Here is a 22,619-nt window from a genome sequence, read left to right on the forward strand (position 1 = left end):
TGAGCACTTTGTAGGAAATAATTCCTAAAAAGACATTAACCTATTGACAGTAAGGGATAGGTAATAGGGATAGGGTTTTACGTTATTTTTGTTGATATTGCCTGTTATATCAATCCATTACTAGTGAATGCAATCCCGATCTCGCGGGATCCCGATCTCGCGAGATCCCGTGTATTTTTTCGGGATCAATCCCGAAGCATAATATGACGAGATCCCGTTCGGGATTGTCGGAGAGGGCATTTTCAGCAGCTGGCTACATTGCAATAGACTTAAGATGCCGATTAGAAGCTCGTACTATTGATACACTTTGTATTTTAAGAGGCTACTTTCAAAAGGCCATGTGATTACTTTTTATTTTGATCTCCTGGAGCTACACCTACTTTTTTGATTATGTTCATGTTATTACACCTGTTAATTATGTTACGTTGTTAGTAATATTCAAAAATAAAGGCTTTTTTTTTCTTTCAAATAATAATTTATTGCATTCACCACACTATCACACGCATATTACATTAAACAAGCCGTTCGAATTGTATTATTTTTACTAACTAGACGGGATCCCGAAAATCTCGGGATCCCGCGGGATTGATATTTCTGATCGCGAGGGATCTCGAGTTGACGATCTCGAGTCGGGATTGCATTCCCTATCCATTACTAAGTGTGGATTTTCTTCTACATCTTGTATATATTTATGTAATAGACAGCTATTTTATTGTAATACTTTTATCAATGCGATAGTTTTGATACTAGGTATATTTTCGTATACGTATCCGTACGTATACATTTTCATACGTATATTGAAACCGCGCCGCTGTGAAAATGCTACAATATTTTTTATTTTCCCAGTTGTCCCCCCTGCGCTGTCACCCCGGAGTGACAACTGGGAATTTTCTTCCTACATTTATTCCCAGTTGTCACCCGGGACAGTGTTAGAGGAGACAACTGGGAATATAACTTTTTCTTTCATTTATTTAAAAGTACCTCACACACAAACATGAAAGAAACAAGACAACCGTGCGCTTTGCAATTTACAATTAATAAAAATGCGTAGCTGTAGTTTTAAATATAAAATAAATAACATTTCTCCGTGGCTTATAGGCGTCGTCCTCAACTATTTGGTATGTTCGACGAGCTGGCCATGTCACCCAACTCCGGGAACAGCTCCATAACACATAAGTCCAGTAGATTGTACACCAACTGAAAGAAAAAACAAATTACTAATGATTCTAATGAGAGCATTAATAGAGAGATTAATTAATAAATTAGAATGTAAAAGTCTTTAGTCGATTTTACGATGATGACTTTACGATGATGACTGATGATTTTAATTATGTTGTTGGTGTGTTGTCTTTATGATTGTCTCCTTCATTTTATGATTTATTTACTTTTCATATAATTCGCCATTTAGCAATAACTGTATAGTAATCGCCATTAAGCAATAACCCCATAGTAATGGAGTTCTTGCTAAATGGCGATTTGAAGCTCATTGAATGTGTTTCGTTCTATGTTTTTCATATTTTAGCGCTTCAGAGAATAGCTCGTTCACAAGTATAATTAGTATCTTACTGACAAAACATCTACTAGCAAATTCTCGTTAAAAAGTGAAAAACATAGAACGAAACACATTCAATGAGCATCACAAGAAGTAGTAGCCTGCCAAATTTCATCTAAATTCTCTCAACTATTAAAGCCAAGACACACTTTCGCCTTGTAACAATAGTAAGTATATATACCTGTTTATTCAAGTGCGGACTCTGCACAATCTCAAACGCAGTACACACAGCGCGCGGCAGCCCCGCGCCCGCCGCCGCCGTGGCCAGCGCCGGGATGCTCTGCAGCAGCTGGCGGAGCGCCTGGGACCTCACCACCGCGGGGTCGGCGCGGGGAGTCGCCTTCTTGTTGAATAGTACACCTGGGTGAACAAAGTTATTATTATAAAGGTATACTTTTTACATATCAGCCGTTATAAGATCTTTATTTTAAGAGTCTTAGTAGTTTGGTAAACAGATAAAATTATTTGATATCTTTGTTTTCACAAATGATTAGCTAATTTATTGTATATTTTGTAGTAAACAGATACGAGTCAAAAATACAACAAATAACTGAAAAAATTTTCCGATAGCTCTGATGAAACTTTAGTGCTCATTCACGTTGACTCACGGGCGCGGTGGCGGACGCAGTCACGAAATATCAGACATAATAATATGGCGTAGTTCCCAAGTATTCACGTACAAACCGTTCGCGCGGTCTAAGTAGCGGGCAAGCTAGCGGTGTCGGCGCGCTCGCGGCTATATCAAACGCGTGAAGATGTTCGTGTGTGTTCACGTCGAACTAGCGATGGCGGGCGCGATTCACTCGCGACGTCAAGTAAGTTCAACCAGTTTGAGCCAGTTTGAGCTTGTCGCTAGAAACAAACGCCTGGCGGCCAACGTAAACACAATTCGCCACGTCTCCGCGCCCGCGCGTTCCAACGTGAACAAGCACTTACACTTATTGAATCAAATATAAGAACAAAACTGAAATATCTAACCCATAAGCCAAACAAACAGTAAATCGTGCTTACCATGTCCTAATCTAATGAGATGCGCGAGTCTCCTCTCGGACAGCAGGTTCCTGAGCGTGTTGTTGAGCAGTTTGTCGAACGTGTCGTCCAGCAGCTGGCGAGCCACGCCCAGCACGCTGCCCAACACGCCCACTATCACGCCGCGCACTCGGAACACTTTTATTACTAAAACATATAACAAATATTAATAACATTAAATGTTTATATCTTTTATAAGGAAACAGTAATTTTAATATCGTTTTTATTAGCCACGTACTGACTGACCAAGCAACCTCGCGAGGCAATACCTCGGTCCTGCTCATTTAAATTTGAAAGAAAAGAGACCTAGATATTGTCTTGCGAGGCTGCTCGGTCAGTCAGTACGCAGCTATTGGATTTTTTTTAATGAAGAGGATAAAAAAATGGTCAATGATGAAATAAAACGATACAAGATTATTCGCATGATGTGAACTGTCTAAAATAAATACAAGTTGTGACAACTATTTTATCAATAGGAAATTAGGTCATCGTCATTTCAGGCTTTTTAAATTACAAGAAATATTGTTACGTCCAAATAATTATTAGTAAATACTCACACAAATACATAAAGCAGTGCGTGAACCCGTTGATACTGTTCTGATAGTGCGTATCGGTGGCACATATAACAGGCTGCACGTCGAAGTTGTTCCTGAACAGCGAGGTGTGGATGTTCCTGGCGCGGCGCGGGCGGGGCGCGGGCTCGCTCACGTCCTCGCTCACCTCCAGTGCTTCTTCCACGTCGCGCCCCGGCACGTGCTTGCTGGAGATATAATACTAGCTTAATATTGGTATTTAGGTCGAGAGATATATCTCAAAAAAAAATATTGAAAAAAATGGTACTGATAGAGGGAATTGCCGACTTAACTCGTCTACACAATAGAAATATTTTAAGTAACAAAGTATACGCTCTTAAAGAAAGATTGAACATTTATTTGTGCACGAGTGCTACGTTATTTTAAAAGTAAGGTCCTAGTGTTTACTGTACAAAACGATTAGAAACATTTTCGATTTGATATATCCATGGCTGTTGACAAATATGTTATCAAAAAGTACAAACCACCAAAAAAATTTATGACTTCTCAAAAGAAAATTAGATTATAGCCCACTCTACGTCTCTATCAAGATACGTGCACGTATATGTTAAGTACACGTTATATGCGTACGTAACTGGCATAAACATTATTCTAGTCAAACTTAATTTAAACAAGCTAAGCTATACTTACAGCGCTTGATACCGCTCAATATCAGATGACACCAACAAATTCCTCAAAAAGCTCTCCAAATGTTGTCCCTTTTCCTTCCTTAATTTATGAGTAACCGATTGATAAATATTAGTCAAATCCGTACTATTAGCATTCAATGTAGACGCTTGAACTACTATAGAAAAGTCTCCATCTTCAGTTAGAAATATTCGAAGTAATTCACTAGTTTGTAAAAGGCTCTTTTGTAGCAATCGTTGTAGAAAGTCTTCGTATTTGTAGCGTAGTGTTTCTAGAGGACTGTTGTCTCTGAAAATATAAAAAGAAATGTGTAAATTTGTCACCGAAAATGTAAAAAACAATTTGTTTATGAAAATGTAATAAAATTGTATGAAAAGGGATGGACTTAGCCAGTAAGTGATCTCGGTTAGATATCACGACGACTGGTTATGTCGGTCTGCTGCCTAGTAAAGTGGCGGTAAAGTGTACTTGAGTATAATGTACGATGTGCGACGATAAACTTCTTTGTCGTGATTATATTTGTGTGTTATGCTTTAGGGTGATTAATTTAATCCAGATAGTTTAGTTAAAGTAGCATGATTAATGTCAATACAAAGGCGAAAAGCACATAAAGAATTTGTCTACGTACTTATAGCGAAGTAGAAAGGGTAACACGATTATTTCACGGAGTAGAAAAGAAGTAAATTTCTCATCCAAATTCTAAGAAAAAGTGGAATTTAGATCGGAATCAATGGAGACAGATGATCCATTTTAAAGGTTATTGTAGGGGCCTATTCAAATGAGAAACATATTTTTCATCTGGTTTTATTCGTACCTCCTGGAGGGTAGCGGCAGGTCCAGCAGCAGCCTGTCTCCGTGGAACTCGTGCAGCTTGCTCCGCAGCAGGTGGAAGTCGTGCTCGCTGCGCTCCACGCTCCACAGCTGGGCCCCGGCGCCCGGCGCGGCGCGGTGCACGGCCAGCGTGAACACGCGCACCGTGCCGCGACGTGGGGGGGCTTGCTGATGGATATTAGTACTAGCGTAAATTTTGGACAAAGTATATGTGTTTTTAAGTTATCGCCAAATATCCATAAGAGCTATTGGAGTGAAATTTAAGACCGGGCATTCCATCTAGGAGCGCGCATAACGTGTCTAACTAAGCTTTAATAATACAAAAAACTGACATACTATACCATGTGTGATTACAAGCAAGTTAACTTTAACTTTAAAACGACTTTTACCCCTTATAACTTAAAACCTATTTGACGTAAAGACAGAAAATCTGGCTCATTCATAAAAGCTCCTATCGAATCCGGCTGACGAAGTATTCAAAGACTTTTTCCCCCATTATGTTTTTCATAACTTTTAAAATATATTTAATTTTAATCAAAGTGTCGATTACCGATCCAGAAAATGTTGTTATCTAATTAAACTATCTTTCTTACCATCAAAAATCGTCTTCTTCAAGTTTAATAATTGTTTAATTATAATACAACGCAATATAGAGTCAATTAATCAATGTCATACTAAATTATCCATCCACGAACACACATTACAAAATCTTTAAAATACAACTCACCACTTTAGTCTCAACATTAGTCAGCACGACCTTATAGCTAGTCAGGTCGTGTCCCTTCAGCGACTCTTCAACCGCCAAGCTATCTAAATACTTCAATATATCTATATTGTCCACTCCGTCTCCCTCAGACTCCTCACAGTTGGTGAAACAGTCCAGCACCTGACCGTCGACCGTTTGTGAACGTAGAGCGCCTTTTAAACGGTAGCCGAGCTTCATTGCTGTGTTCAGTAGGCGTTCGTGGGGTCTGGGAATGAAAAGTCCTTATAAGTTATTTTTGTTTAAGTCAGTTTTGGTAGGTTTTTACTAATTACTAGGAGAAGAAGTTTCTTATGTCGATTATGTACTACTATACCCAGCTAGCAGATTTTTCAATTACCAAATTGATTTTTTTTTTTGGGATGTAACTTTTTTTTTGTTTAAGGTTATATTATAAAATACATGCCTAGTGATTAAGGTTTTGCTTGACTTATGCTATTCAACGCAAGAATTATAATGAATGAAAATAAATCAATAATAGCAGAGGTTAACTTACTTTTTGACCATTTGTTTCTGATATCCTGTAGGTATCCGACTTCCGATTAGTAACTTATAAAACTGCAACAAAATTAAAGTATTTTGTACAAACTCAATATACTGCATATTAATCATAATAATGTCCTCCTAGCCGATATACGGCTACGGCGGTCAGTTTCATTGAACCTGGCCATCTGTGCAGGACTTTGTTCATAGTATCCAAGTGTGTGCACAATACACAGGTACACTCTCTATTCCATCACTCTCATAGTTTGGTGGGACGGATAACCGACACGACCAGTGAGAGGTCAGGCGCAGGACCGACGGCTTTACGTGCTCTCCGAGGCACGGAGGTCTTCGACCTCAACTTCCCAACTCCGGGCAATCTCTAAGAAATTCTTAACAGAAAATCTCAGAAAAGACTTTTTGGCCCGACCCAGGATTCGAACCCGAGACCTCTCGCACGGCAGCTGCATATACTACCGACCGCGCCACAGAGGCAGTTCATCGTTTTGCAAGCATCAGTATATCGGCTAAAAGTATAAATAATAATTTACCTCTTCACTATGTAAAAATTTTGGCAGCATAACTTTTTCTAACAACGCATGTGATTGTCTCGCGGCTTGATACAACGCTCGACTCGTCTGTAATCTGTAAACAAAGAATAGAATTATACTTTACAAATCATATAAAAATCAACTGCAATCACTATTTTAAGAAAGGTTTGTAGAGATCCGTACGAACGCGTAACTGTACACGTATATTACGTACAATTCATATAGCCTGAAGTATCGTCTTAGAAGACAGTTCAAAATATAACCGTGAAACGTGACAGAATAATTTAACAGCGAAAAAATGCAACAAATAACTTAGTACCTCGACAACAAGGCCTAAAACTTCTTATTCATATTTTTGACACGTTTTACAAGCATCTTGTCTTTATGACTACCAACTATAATACTTACTTCTTAATAGTAGTAGCATTCTCCATGAGCTCCTTCAGATCGGAGGCGAGAGCATCGTGCTGCGACAGTCGCGACACGTACAGAGAGTAGAGGGCTCGGACCTCCTTCTCTAAGTTGGCCTCCTCCGCGCTGTTTAGCTCCGGGTTTAGGATTTTTGTTTGGAATAACTCTGTAAGGACAAAAAAATATGTAACTAAAGCACGTGTTTTCACCTATTGTGTGTGATACCGTACTTATGTACTTATTCACGTGTCGGCCGGGCGATCGCACGGACGTGTCGTGCGCGTCGCGGAATTATAATTTTATTAAATTAAATAATATTAATAGTAATACTGTGTTTGAGAGAACGTTTAAACTATGGATAAAACTTTAACACCAATTAGTGGCATTAACACGATGCGTGGGAGTCGGAGAAATACAAGTGAATTGTGTTTAGTGGACAATGACAATAAGTTATTACTGGAGGAAATACAGGAGTTTAGAGTTGAAATGAGAATTCGTCTGGATGAGCAAACGAAGGAGTATGGGCTGCTGAAAGACAGGTTGGCTAATACGGAAACAGAATTGCGAGAATTACGGAAGACAATGAGTGTGCAACAAGAGAAGGCTTATAATAAGATGGAGTTATTAGAAAAGACAATTAAACAACTAATAGAGAAGAACGAGCAATTGGAAGAACGTATTCGTGTTCGTGATGCAGAAAAGGAACATATGGAAACAGGGCAACAAATTCAGAACTCATCTTTTACATTTGCAAGCAAAGTTAAACAGAAGCCAACACTTGTAAACAAAACGACGGTTAATTCAAAAAATAGTGAGGCCACGAAATCTGTTCAAATTATGGCGAGCGAGCAAAAAACTCAAGAAAGAGCTTCCCAACAAGATACCCAAAAGAATGTACAGGTTAATGAAATTGAGTTGGAAAAGAACGATAAAGAAGGAAACTGGTCAGTAGTAAAGAGAAGAAAAAGTAAATATCAAAATAGTGAAGTCAAAAAAGGGGGCTGCACAGACAAGATGGAGATAAGGGGAACTGAAAGAAAGAAATATCTACATGTATGGAGACTGCAGAAAGAAACCACAGAGGAAGATTTAGAAAAATATGTCAGAAGTTTATACAAGGAGGAGTGCAATATAACAGTAGAAAGAATAAAACATAGAACAGAAAGAGATTACGCGTCATTTATAATAGGAGTTCCAGAAAGTAAATATGAGCAATTGAGTCAGTCAGAAAACTGGCCGTTAAATATCGAGTTCTGCGAGTGGGTGTGGTTTCGTAGACTGCCAAGTAAATTACCCAACCGAAATTAAGTGCACTGAAATTTATTATCAAAACGTAAGAGGACTTCGTACAAAACTAGAGGAGTTTTATGTGGCCATATCAATTGCAAGTGCTGATTTGTTCGCAATAACCGAAACAGGATGCCACAAATCAATATATGATGCAGAAATAATTCCACCGGGATACACCATATTGCGTTGCGACCGAGCGGACGGGCGGAAACAGGGAGGAGCGTTTCTCGTGGCCACACCGCGATTGCAGTTGCACCGCGTATCACCGTGTGACGTAAACATCGACGATCAGGTGTTCGAACTAGTCAGTGCTACCGTTTATAAGAGAAATAGATATTTATTTTTGTTATGCGTCGTGTATATTCCGCCAAATAGTAGTGAGAATGATTATTTATTATTGTTTAGGATAATTGAACAGTTTTGTGATAGATATAGCAATATAGTAGTGATAGGTGATTTAAATTTGTTTTCTAGTGGTTCGAATGTAACTAATTATTTTGAATATTTTCGTGCATACTGTGGATTCACTCAGAGTAACAGTATAGGTAACTGCAATAACAGACAATTGAATGTAGTGCTAAGTAATTTTGCGGAGAGTGAGAGTGTGTGTGTGCGCGCGGCGCGGGCGCCGCTTGTACCGGTGGACGCGTATCACCCGCCGCTCGTGGTGGCGGTGCGGCAGGCGCGCGTCGCGCTCGCTCCCGCGCCTCCCGCGCGCGCCGTGCCTCCCGCGACCATCGACGACGCGCTAGACGCAGGTGGGCACCGAGCGGAAGGTTGGAACTTTTTTAAAGCTAATTTTCAATTACTTTACTCAAAGATAGCAGACATAGACTGGACTCCAATTTTAGAATTAGATTTAAATAACAGTGTAGATTATTTTTATGAGTGTATTAATTCTGTAATAGATTACTGTGTTCCAAGAAAAAAGCGAAGTAGTGTAAACTCTGGGTACGTTTACCCTGAGTGGTACACTTTGGAAATAATTCGCGACATACGACTAAAAGCACTTTTACATAAGAAATACAAATCTAGTAAAATGAAAGTAGATTATGACGCATTCGCACAGTGTAGGTCTAGGGTTAAAGCAATGATTGTATCGGCCCGGAAACAATATGAGGATCGAATACAGGAACAAATGCAGAAAGAGCCGAAATCTTTTTGGAATTTTATTAATTCTAGAAAAACGAATAGGGGTTCGCAAAAAATTTTAAAAGACGGCGAATTACTCGCTCTTGATAGGTGTGCAAAGGAATTTGCAGATTATTTCCATTCGGTGTACAGTACACAACGAGCTGAGCTAAACGTAGAGGCAGCAATAGCAGCAGCGGGTGGGAATAATGGGGCAGCGCGTGTTCATTTAGAACAGTTAGATAGCGATGACGTATTGCGGGCACTCCAACATCTTAAACCAAAAACGTCAGCTGGACCAGATGGTATACCGCCGTTTGTATTTAGAGATTGTAGGGAAGTGCTTGCTGCGCCCTTATTGCACATTTATAACTTGTGTCTTAAAAGAGCTGTGTTTCCTGAAAGGTGGAAAACCTCTAGAGTTGTTCCAGTACCCAAAGGGGGTTCAAAAGCAAGTGTAGAGGGTTATAGACCGGTCGCTGTGCTGTCAACCCCTGCCAAGGTTTTGGAATCAGCGATACATAAAGTTATTTTACAACAGGTAAGTACACAATTGTCTGACGCTCAGCATGGATTTCGTCCAGCGAAAAGTACGACTAGTAATCTTCTTAGCCACATGGCTCATATAGTGCCAACAGTAGATAGTGGCGCACAAATTGACTCCGCTTATTTTGATTACAAAAAAGCTTTTGATTTAGTGGATAATGACATCTTGCTTAAAAAACTAGCTGAAGTCGGTTTCACGTCATATTTACTCCAGTTTTTTGTCAGCTATATGAGAGATAGGAGACAGTATGTGGAATACATGGGCTTTAGATCTGACTCATATTTTACGTGGTCTGGGGTGAGTCAGGGCAGCAATTTGGGTCCGTTGCAATTTATATTGATGATAAATGACTTACCAGAAGTCGTTAAAGATGCGAGATGCCTACTTTTCGCTGATGATCTAAAATTATCACTTGATATAAGGAATAGAGACGACTGCATAAGATTACAGAGGGACATAGACAGAGTAGTGAATTGGAGTAAAGAAAACCGTTTAGAATTTAACATCTCAAAATGTGTGACTATTAGTTTTACTCGTTCACACTCTCCCATCCACTACACCTATGAGATCGACAAGATACCTGTGTCTAGAACATCGGAGGTTAAAGATTTAGGAATCTGCCTCACATCTGATTTAAAGTTTAGGGATCACATAGCCAGTATATGTCAAAAAGCATTCAGAAATCTAGGTTTTGTTTTACGCACAGTTCAAAATTTTACAAACATTGGAGCTATCATAGCATTATATAATGCACTAGTTAGGAGTCAATTAGAATTTAACGCAGTAATCTGGGCTCCACATGAAATTAAATATAATCTCATGTTGGAGCGGGTGCAAAATAAATTTATTAGGTATATATATTTGCGGCTTTATGGAGTGTACCCATTTTATCCCCTTATGTATCCAACTTTGTTCATACTAGGTATGGTAGGATATAACCAGTTGCGAGTTAGGAGGGATTTTGCTTTAGTTTGGTATTTATTTAAAATTATTAGAGGAAAAGAGCACAATGCAGATATACTTAAACATGTGCACTTTAGTGTTCCGGATAGGTATATTTGGAAACGAAGGAAACCGCCTCTGTTAGCAGTTCCTCGAGGGAGGACCAAACTGTTACAGGAGGCGCCACTGACGCGTGCGCTCCGCACTCTCAATCTGATAGCAGATAAACTGGATGTATTTTGCTGTACTCTGAGTGAATTCACAAGGGTTTCTATGTTTATCATATGTTATAACGTTTAATGTTAAGGTTAGTTTTATAATTAATATTATTATTGTAAATTAATACATAGACTAAGTATTATAAATAATTGTGTATCTGTGGCATAACTACCGCATTGGGTGGTATACCTGTAATGGTAGTTGTAAGCTGTGAGAAAATAAATAAATAAATAAATAAATAAATGTAAGTACGTGCACGCACTAGCGGCGCCCTCAACGCATTAGTTACGTACATGAATTGTGTGCGCGTTGCGTGGTTGGCCTTGGTGTATTTTTATTTTCATAGATATGACTATAGCATGCCAGAATTAATCTTACGTGACAATGATGGTATTTAATCGACGAGCACAAAGTAAAAAAAATACAACTTCATATTAAAAATTAATCTACAACCTCACTTAGGGCAATGGCAGTAGCAAACTCATCATTTTAACCACTGCGTCGCATCTTTCTAACTGGTTTAAAAAATAATTCGAGAGTAACTTTGCTAGATTGGCAATGTCGCATTTTCTGTCGACAGATAGCTAAATAAGTAAAGATTTTTTTCTAAAAATGTACAAAGAATTTGTTCTTAATATTACTTCCGAATAAAAGAGTAGTAACTTATTACAAAACTGTACTCACTAATATCATTATAGAACTGCAACAGATGTATATGGCTGGTCGTCTTCATGTACTGCATGAAGCTGTAGAAGTAGTCCTGTTCAGCGATCACCTGGTCCAACTCCACGCGCAACAGTTTGGATCGCTTCTGATACACCGACTCCGTTTGACGGACGAACGTTTCTAGAAATTCTACCTGAAAGAGAAGACAAATTAGGATTGAGTTATTATGTTGTTTTGACATTAAAAAGGTGTTAAAATTAGGTTACTCGTACTTTTATTGTGCTTAATCAGAAAGATTTTGATAATTTTGATTTGATAATAATAAATTTGATTGATATGGATTGTGGTTTTGTTTGTTTTACCGTAGTAGTTTTCAATGCAACCGGGCCCCCAAAATGGCAATTTTTGCAAGGCGTTTACGCTCGTATAAGGCTCGTGTTCAAACGTACACGTACATATACGTTACCTGTCAGTCAAGTAATGTGACGAAATAAGGCAATTATATTACTTGTTAACGGATAACTGACCACTAACAGGCTGTTTCATTGAAATTAGCAAACTTCGCACAAATTATGCGAGTACCACTAAGTGTTTATTTTTTAGATTTTCTTAGTATTAAATGTATTGTTACCTTATAATTAGGCGTGGTAGGCAGTTGCGCCATGGTCTCATCTCCCGTGGCGAGGATACACAGCGTGTTCAGTATGTACGGGTCTGCGAGCACGTCCGTCAGAGACAGCAGTACCCAGCCCGCGAATATCTCTCTTATTAGTACTTGGAATACGCTGCAAAACAAAAGAACCTTTGAGAGACGACAATTTTAGGATAATAAAAACACTTCAGTAGTATTCCAAAGATGGCCGCTAAGTAGCACTACAGCTGAGAGCCTTCGTGCTTCGGAGAGCATGTTATAAGTTTTTAAAATAACATTTAATCAGTCATCATTTTTGCTATTTCACATTTATCGCATTGTTAACGATTGATGTAGTATCTTTAGGAAAGCTTAATAACTGTCTACTAGGATGTAACACATCAACCAACCTATGAATTATTGCGATAATACAATATGTTAGTTTCGAAATTATCAGAAACAAACAAGAAGATGTGATATGCGACTTTGTAAAATATGTTATACATGCTTATGGCTTTCTTTAATAAAAAGGTGTGATTTTATGTACGACATTGTATAGTGATATTAACTTACGAGTTATTCAAATCATTGTTATTGAGCAGGTACGGCATGATGGCATTGGTGATGGCCCGCAGGTAGTGCAGCTCGGCGCTGCGGTTGGCGGCGGCGGGGTGCAGCGCCAGCTTGCTGTCCAACTTGTCGGACGACAGCGCGGCGCACGACGAGTAGTGGCGCAACGCGCACGGGATTATACGGTGAGTGAGGAAACGGGAGTAATTTATCTACAACGGGGAAAATAACTAATGTAGTGCATGTTGAATAGTATATAATTAATATCAACAGAAACACTGTTAAGGTGACTGCTCACATGATTTGTGTAATAATTAATTGCTGAACACCTTAAGTTGTTCAGCAATTAATTATTTGCATGAAATCCCCTACGGCAACGAAAATGGATCAGAATCCAAATGTTTCCTTTTAACTATATTAGTTCCTTGTTGACAGCTAGTTGTCAACCATAGTTGATGGATATTGTGAATTTTACGATGCTAACCAGAGTTTCAGTTAAAGTTACTTAAAGTCGAAAACGGTGCACGGTTTCTAAAGAGTATATCAGTCTGATTTAGTTAAAATTAAATAAATTGCAAAAGTTATTTACCTTAACAGCTCTATTCAATAAACTAGCGGAGGCATATCGGAGCTGATGTCTCAACTCGTCCACGAAGAACGGCTGCAACGTGATCTTGCTGTACCACGAGTTTATGAACTGATCCAGTATCGTGTTGTAGAACTGAAACAATATAACATACTTGTTTTATATATTATGCCAATATTATAAATGAGAACGATTGGATGGATGTGAGTTACTGATTCGTGCTACGAAGAGCTACACGCCCAACAAACTTTTTTGCTTTATTGACATATAAATACATCTGATATAAAACGAGTAATTTTTAAAAGCACATCGATATAATTATTACTTATTTTTCTTTTCTTAAAAAAGGTCCAAAGTAACTACATATTTGTGGATCGCACAAATAATTCTTCCGTGTGGGAATCGAATTCGCGACCGCTCGCGACGCAACGCAGTCGAATTTATAATATGGTTCCAGATATGGTTTACTTAATTTATTATTAGATAGACAGCAGCTAGGCAGATCTGTGCTAATTTTAAAATATTTTAGGAGCTAGCTAACCACAGCTCTCGCATGCTATTTAAGTACGGGGTTAGTCTAAAGAATTATTTATTAGCTTAAAATTAATATTGCCGTGTGACTGTTGCCGAGGTCCATATTTATAGGCTGGCATCTACTTGAAAGCACGGTTTTAAGATAATATTTCAAACAGGATATAAAAACCTGATGTCAATTTACACACAATTTGCAGAGTAGATAATAACATTTACGCTGTCAAGGCCCGAAATAAAATAATAATCCTGTTGTTTAAATGTTTTTCCCAATATGAAGAAACTTATTCATATTGTATTTCCACGCGAAATTGATATCATACAAAAATCCTTGTTGTAGTAATTTACGTAATTTGAATTAATAAATAAGTCGTTTTATTCTTCTGCTTTAAATATACGTTAGATGGAACTTTCAGTTTCACTGATTATGCGTAGATCATTAAGTTATAACATAGAGGTATTTAAATATTTGTGAAACTGGTTCCAACATACTTATAATGGAGAATGTTACTAGGTATGCCAAATCGCTTTAAATTTTGACACAGTATAGCCTGTATGTATACATATAAACTAGTTTTTGTTTTAGTCAAAAATACCAAATAGTTTTGATTTTATAAGCATTCAAAGTTTCGAAAAATATCGAGTCCCGCTAACAGCCGCGTGAGCGGCTGTGACGTCATACTACATTGCCGCGCCGCGCGGGCCGCGTCCCGCTTAGTATTTTGGTAGTCTTAGTATAGCTTGCGTAGTATTTTGTTGTGTTTTCGTCCGCTTATGTATAAAATAACTTATAATAATAGTAAATACTATTCGATTAATAAAATGGATAAAGGATTTTAAAAAGGGCAATCGGATAATCTAACTGAAATAAATTGAATAATGGTTGCGAATTATTTGTGAAACAAATAGAGGTTTTGTTGCTTCCGAAATCCTACTTAATATTATAAATGTGAAAGTTTGTGAGAATGTACATATGTACATACGTAAGTACATAAGTAATACATACAATGACATACATATGTCATTGTATGTATGTATGTATGTACGTACATATGTATGCATGTATGTATGTATGTATGTACATATGTATGTACGTATGTGTGTACGTACGTCGTATGTATGTATGTATGTATGTACGTATGTATGTATGTATGTATGTATGTATGTATGTACGTATGTGTGTACGTACGTCGTATGTATGTATATGTGTACGTACGTCGTATGTATGTATGTATACATATATGTACGTACGTATGTATGTACGTATGTATGTACGTATGTATGTACGTATGTATGTATGTAAGTATGTATGTAAGTATGTATGGATGTTTGTTACTCTTTCACGCAAATTTGACTGAACCGGTTACGATGAAATTTGATATATAGCTGAAGACCCAGAATAACACATAGACTACTTTTTATCCTCGAGTTCCCGAAGGATCGGGATTTACGCGGGAAAGGTTTTCATGCGGACGAAGTCCTGGGCGGCTTCTAGTATATTATACATAGGTGTAATAAGTAATAATGTTAGATATTTAAGATCACTGCATATTATAATGAAACAGTTTTTAACCGAAATAATCGCATACTTATCGATTTTACTTTTTTCCTGCCACAGTAAAATCAATAAACTCGCGATCAATCCGGTTAGAAATTGTTTCATTATAAGATGAAGTTATTTATTATTACTAATGTACTTACCTACATAATATTAAATTACATTTAGACACAACATATGATTTCCTAGTATTTGAATTGAACATTTTTAAAAGTATTTAGGAATAATTTCAACGCACCGAGCGCGCGACCGCAAGCGGACTGTGTGAGCCAGACTGAGCAAGTGTAGAGTGACGTCACACCGTCACCGAGAGCTAGCGTCGTGCGGTTACAACTTGTTTTACTTATAAATCGAAAACTAATTGACGTATCGAAGTAATTCTTTCACCAGTATTTTTTATTTTTAAACGACAATATGGAGTGCTAAAAATCAAAATTAGGTAACATTCTCCATTATGCATTGTGAACAAAAATAGAACTGGTTTTACATATTTTACTGTAACTAATATTCTAAAGTTACAGTCATTAGTTCCAATTAAAATAGTTTTAGCTAAATGCCATCGATTTAAAATTATTCAATGAGAATGTGTTTTATAAATCAAATACGGCATCGTATTCGATTTTCGGAGGTTTTGAAATTACCAAGGGTCACAGATAAATGTCCCAATGTGGACTAAAGACCAAATTCCTATCTTATTTCAGGAGTAAACCCGTGAAGAGGAGTGGTACAGTAATATCATAGATTTATTTATTAAATTCGTGTTCAGAAGTTACGTGCTAAGCAGTTATTAATAATGAGATAGAACAGGTTTCATTCGTAACAAAAAACAATGTTAGTTCAAGGTGATATCTGAATACAGCGTATTAAACGTCGGCGGAAAATGGTTTCATTTTCATTTAGTTTGAAGTATTTGTTTACAAGAACATCTTGATGTTTATTGAACTAGTATTAGGTAGTATATTATATGTACATACTGCAAAGTGATGTACTGAATATCACTACATAGTATAAAACAAAGTCGCCCATTTTGTCTGTAGTCCCTTCGTATGCATAAAACTTTAAAACTACGCAACGGATTTTGATGCGGTTTTCACTAATAGAAAGAGTATTTTCTCCGACAGGTTTTTATATATAATTGAAATACATTGAAACTATATTAGCTGAGTTATAGCGATTTATGTCCAAGAAGTCAGAAAAAAAATCTAATTGAAGATTGCATTTGTGCGTGCGCCGCTTATACCGTTGGATACAAGTAAGAACAATGTATAGCAAAAACATTGGTCTTTATTAGTTCTACAAAAAAGTCCGCGATGACATATATCCAGCTTTTTTATTTAAATCACAAAAACTACTTTTCTGTATTAAAAAAACATTTAATTCGTTGGGTGATGTTTAACTGGTGATATAACCAATAATACATATATCCTTATCAAAATAAGTAAGTTCATCATCACGAGCATTTAATTTAGATTATTTTTGCAGTTTACAGTGTGTTATTTCGACATATAGTTTAGGAGATATCACGATATTAGTATTGCGGCACGGTACGGGCCGGCCGCGGCGGCGGGGGCAGCGTCCCTATAACGGCCAAATATGTGAAACTGTATTATAAATAAGAACTCTGAACCATGTTTGTTGCAATAAATAATTTTGAATTTGAATTTGAATTTGAATTTTGATAATATTACTAGGTACAAACATTGTGTTTTATCACTTTCAAAAAAAAGCAAAACAACAAAAAACCCGCTAAATAAATTGATTAAAAAACATTTCTAAAAAACCCCGTATAAATTTCACCCATTCTCCCTTATAGGACGCAAGCGAAGTTGCGCGGGTCAGCTAGTAAATAATAAATCCGTTTTGATTCTCTATCAGGTAATTGCCGTAGAACCGCGTTAATATTTCCAGTCCGCGGACATCTAGGAAATCGCGCACAATTTCAAGAATCTCCTAAATAAGCAAAAATGAGGTTTATGCTAGGAAATAAGTGATTTTCACAGGGCGAAAGCCTACGTGGGACATTCATAAATTACGAGACAAAAACTATATTATGTTCTCCTCTATCTCAAACTATTTCGGTTTAGTAGTTTAGGAATGAAGAAAAGACTGACAGATTAACATACGCATTTACAATAAGCTATGGATACGTGCAATGTGCATATCTTAATAGTATGCAATGTATCCATACAAACAGTAACTATCAATTCTGAACATATCAACTAACGAACAGCAAGTACGTATAAATTCGTTGAATTAACTACGTCAGCCGGTCAATTACATACACAATGAGCCGTCAGACCACATTAAATGTCATTCAGTTGTATGATGTGATCCAAGCATGTATTGTGGAACACTGACCATTGTTTACACTGAGAATTATGTGATCTTGCCAATAATTGTATATTATTATGATAAGTTTTAGTGTGTTAATTTTTACAGATATAGTAAAGACTAACCCTCTTATTCATAAAAATATATGAAGTATGAAAAGTTATAAAATGAAATAAAGAAGTTATGAAAGGCTTATAAAGAGTTTTGTTTCTTTCACTCCTTAGCGAAATGAAAAAGAAAAAACATATTTTAGTAGGTTTTTAACTAAAATAGGTTTATAGTGTGTTTATGAATAAGAGGATAAGGTGTTCGTCTATCTGCCACGCTTTATTGGTTTAACTACTGAAGCGATTGAGTTGAAGTTACGTAGGGTTATAGATGATATATGACACTTGCCCGACTCGGGAATTGAATCTGAGACCTCGTGATGAGCACTTGCATATACTACCGGCCGTAGATCAAGAATCTTCGAGTCTATCATATTGGACTATGGCCTAATTGGTTTTGTTATAAGAACTGGGTAATTAATCAAAAGAACAATAGAGCCGTCAATTTATTGTTTTTACAACTTTGAGCCTGACATTGACGAGTCGGTGAGGAATTACACTGATCAAAAACTATCAGTATCTCATTTCACCGACTTAATCTTAACCCTCTACCGAATGTGGGCCCAAATATGGAATTGGAAGAAATAGCCTTAATTGTTTTTATACTTTGTTTAGCAATAATACGATCATCAAAAGTGAAAAACCATATATTATATAAGCCCATGCAGTAGGGGACAGACGTCCACCGGTAAAACGGTGGCAACAATTTAGCCTAATTTCGAAGACAGCAGTTGCAATAAACTATACTAAAGTAGTTTACTATTTGCAGATAATGATAGTGGGTTAACCGGCAAATAGGAACTAATTTTAAATGGAGAACGATCGATCAATGTCTATGTAATAGTATAGAATTGCCGCATACATTAAATACAGCATAGTATATTATTATTTACGTCTTAAAGTAGTTTTAAAATAATTTTAAGTTCAAGTATTTTTTGTACTTACATCTTCTATAGCTTGATCTAACTGTTTGTGTATCTGTAGTCCCACCCAGGGGTCCGCCGACACACTGGAGTCATGTCTCGCGCAGTCTTTAGACCCGCAAGTATCGCAACCCTGGAAATAAACACATACATTTAAAAATCAAGTCTTACTTGATCATCTTTAGCAACGCACAATTAAATTATCTCTTTGACTTCTTCGTAAACAACAAATAAAAACACAAATGGAGGCGCCCATAGCCAGTTGCGCTCACCGGTCGGTTAACGATCTGTGGGTTAAGCAAACCTTGGCGCGGTCTTTCCATAGATGGATGGCCGCACAGTGGTATTTGAGCTGGGCGTCTACGTGCTTCGGAGAGCACGTAAAAAGTCGGTCCCGGTTGTTATCTACTAAGATAACAGTCGTGAAGCCATGTCAAAGGCCTCTCGGGCGGCTTGAATAACTTTGACACTAGGTTGACCACTAACCATACGACAAACAACAACATAAATCACCGATACGAAATGATGTTTGTCTCCACTACTTTCCACGCGACATTGGCAGTACAAACTTAAGGATCGTACAGGGACATGTCGCTAACATCTGTACAGGTGTTAAATCGTCTGGTATCGGGTATTTGGTATAATGGAATTAGCCGGTTAAAGAACTACTTAACAAGAAAGATAACTCTAGCACTAAGAACTAATAAACAGAAGCAATAAACAAATACTTCTTTAGAATATGCATTTGGCCTAGCCATGACCGTTTTGTGGCCGGTTCATACGTCGTTTTCAAGTAGACAAATGTTGATTGGTCCCGTCGGGATCATTGACAAAATTCAGGAAGTGGGGAGAGCGGAACAAAATAATTACGACTAACACGTCATTATTCCCCGTTTGAAAATTTATACCATGATATGGAGTTCAGCCGAAAGTTGTAAACATAATTTAGAGCAAGTAATAACTACAAATTAATCAAAATTTTGCTTAAAACCAGATTAAGGACAGTACATAAAGCATAATGCAAGCTATTGCCGGCAACTTATTCCGCGTAAAAAGAATCCCAGGGCAAAAAGTATCCATCTAGTATCCATCTATATAATATCCATCCATAGCTATCAGTGTACCAAATTTCATTAGATTTCGTCTAATATTTTTATCGTAAAAGAGTAACAAACATACAACCATACTCACAAACATGGGCATTTATAATTTGAGCAGGATAGAATTTAGGAAACAATGGGGTTAATGTTGTATAAAAACACTTCTTATCAAAAATAGTAGCTAATTTGTTCACAACACATTTGTATTGATAAAATTAATCAATTGACTTGATTAATTTAATAATGAATCACAGTAGATTGCGAAACTTATCGGTGAGTATTAACTAATGAGGAAACTTGAGATTTACATAAAATTCATACCTACATATATAAAATTACGATTTTGTACCATAGAGGCAGGCAGAGATCAAAGAACACCACTTAAAGGCAAATATAATATACTTAATGGCACAAAATCATGATTTATTTTTATATAAGTGCATATTTAAAGCTGAATAGACAACATAAAAGATGTCTTTTTTAATCCTGATCTAGTATTGCTCTGCTAGGCAAATGTATCTTACAAGAGCTTCCTTTATTAGTTATATTTGACAGCAAATTTTGAACCAGTAACATTGGTAGGAGACCCTTGACTAGTAACAGAACAGGAATTAATGAACAAGGAATGAGTTAAAAAAATGGTACATACATATATTAAAAGCCTATTCAAGATTAAAATAATATCCTAATTAAAACTACAATGTAACATATAACCCATTATTAATGTTATCAACAAGTTTATCAGTAATCCTGGCTTTTATTTATTTATTTAAAATTTGAGAACTGTGATAAAATAATTAAGGAAAAATATGGTATAATTGTGACTTTATCACAGTAGAGGAAATATCCTGATTCATTGTTAAGGTAAATAAATAATTATTTATAATTTAGTAACCCTTATGGCCAATAATAGAACAATGTTGGATTTATATGATACTGATGATGAACAGGAATGACTGGTGTTATGTGTGTTGGGTAATATACTGGTGGTAGCTCTTTATATAATCAAAGATTGTAGTAGAAAATTGTAATAAAATATTCTGCTATAAAAAAAATGTTGCAAGTAATATATGCTCAGGGTTTCTCATTGGCACTACCTTCTGAACTGGCAGTAAATTTACTTACTGTATTTTTAACATTTATAAGTGTCTGTATTAGACCTTTGTTGTTAATTATTTGATTTTGAATAGAAGAAGACTTATGTCCTATGGATGGAATTAAATATGACAATCATGATGATGATTAAATTTGTATATCTCTGATAAGACAAATGACTATGTTATAATATTAATATTTAGATGTTAGGTAATATTTGAAAGGGGTGATCTACTAATCTGTATATTAAATGTGTAGATAGCTACATGGATAGGATGTATGGATAATAATATGAATATATCAGGGGAACTTTGTAAAGATACCATTTATCTGGTGGCTGCCTAACACTGTAGAAAGAAGGAGGGAATATTTATATAAGTATAGCTAAATAGCTAGGTTTTGGCCACCATTGAAATGTAGTGTTCCACTGGGCATTGTTCCAAACTTTCCAAGTGAGTTTTAAGTATGATCTAATCAATAAATACATAGCATTTTAGTATTTACTTATTTATAAATTAGGTACATAATAATTATAATTTACCCTATGGGAAAAGTGTGTGATATTATGTATGTATATAAATCAAAAGGGAATCCCAAACAATTTTGTTAAACAGATTAAAAAATGAGTCATAGTTAATATGCTAATTTTATTTTTTGTCACATGACTCAATAATTCTGTGAGTAAGTTGTAATTTAAATATTGACTTATTGTGCTATAAATAGGTTTTATTTAAATTACGATCATAATAATACGTCGTTTTCCCACAGTATGTCTGTTACATATCTATATCATAATATTAATATTAACTTTCAAGTATTAGATAAGACTTGCTTACAGATAACCAGGTGTGTTAAGAAAGTACATGTACAACCAGTTATTCCTCTCATTAGATTAAATGTTAGAAAACTAGATAACTAGATAGATTTTTTAAAATATTTGTTTGAGCTTCTGCATGAAATAATAATAAATAATAAATTCTTGATTACTTTACTGGCTCAAAGTTCAATAATATTTGCTTATCTACTGCAAAAGGGGTTGAGTAAGGAGGCGTAAATGACCTCAATAGCGAAATAACGAGTTTTCTACACGAAGTAAACAGTAAACAATGAAAGTATGCCAACTCACTTTGACAGGCGCATCTTCTTCTTCTTTGTACGTCTCACCGACGAAATGGCACTTTAATTTATATATATAATCGTGTAAAATACTCGAATTGAGCCCGTAATAACAAGCCAGACATCCCAACACATAGCTAAATGCTATAGTGGCAAAGTGAAATCTGAAAGAATTCCAAATGCGTTATCGCGATTGTACCGAACGAAACACACAAATACGTAGCACTTTTTTACTGCTACCTGTAAAAATATAAAACCGCAAGCCCCGTGCATATAATTCCAAAGTAAATAATATAATTTTTATTATCAAATTTCTCTGTAAGCTTCGTTTGACATCTTTCACTCATGGCTAAGCGAACAATGAGATGACGTTTGGTTTGACAATTGACATATTTGACGGCTTTGACGGCAATAATGTTGCCAATGTTTTTTTTTT

At 36.4% G+C, this 22,619-nt stretch overlaps 1 protein-coding gene across 1 annotated transcript; it reads right to left on the reverse strand.

The window, feature by feature from the left end:
* Positions 1–293: 293 nt before the first annotated feature.
* Positions 294–22,552, reverse strand: LOC142978551 (sorting nexin-14-like). Its single transcript, XM_076123038.1, has 17 exons — positions 22,424–22,552; positions 22,194–22,347; positions 18,895–19,005; positions 13,426–13,557; positions 12,840–13,048; positions 12,267–12,420; positions 11,654–11,828; positions 6,838–7,006; positions 6,430–6,523; positions 5,892–5,953; positions 5,360–5,603; positions 4,616–4,800; positions 3,805–4,089; positions 3,139–3,341; positions 2,564–2,728; positions 1,734–1,912; positions 294–1,197 (listed from the first exon to the last, which is right to left on the reverse strand). The coding sequence occupies exons 1-17, from the start codon at positions 22,528–22,530 to the stop codon at positions 1,108–1,110; spliced, it is 2,718 nt and encodes a 905-aa protein (XP_075979153.1). The 5' UTR covers positions 22,531–22,552; the 3' UTR covers positions 294–1,107.
* Between the last annotated feature and the right edge of the window lie 67 nt (positions 22,553–22,619).

The sequence above is a fragment of the Anticarsia gemmatalis genome, chromosome 14 (assembly GCF_050436995.1).
Source record: "Anticarsia gemmatalis isolate Benzon Research Colony breed Stoneville strain chromosome 14, ilAntGemm2 primary, whole genome shotgun sequence".
NCBI classification, from domain to species: Eukaryota; Metazoa; Arthropoda; class Insecta; order Lepidoptera; family Erebidae; genus Anticarsia; species Anticarsia gemmatalis.

Excerpts from the sequence above, each read along its gene's own strand:
- LOC142978551 (XM_076123038.1), bottom strand. The coding sequence starts at position 22,530 with ATGAGTGAAAGATGTCAAACGAAGCTTACAGAGAAATTTGATAATAAA. Across the intron at positions 13,049-13,425 it reads TATTGAATAGAGCTGTTAAG|ATAAATTACTCCCGTTTCCT; the intron begins GTAAATAACTTT and ends TCCCCGTTGTAG. Across the intron at positions 1,198-1,733 it reads GTCCGCACTTGAATAAACAG|TTGGTGTACAATCTACTGGA; the intron begins GTATATATACTT and ends TTTTTCTTTCAG.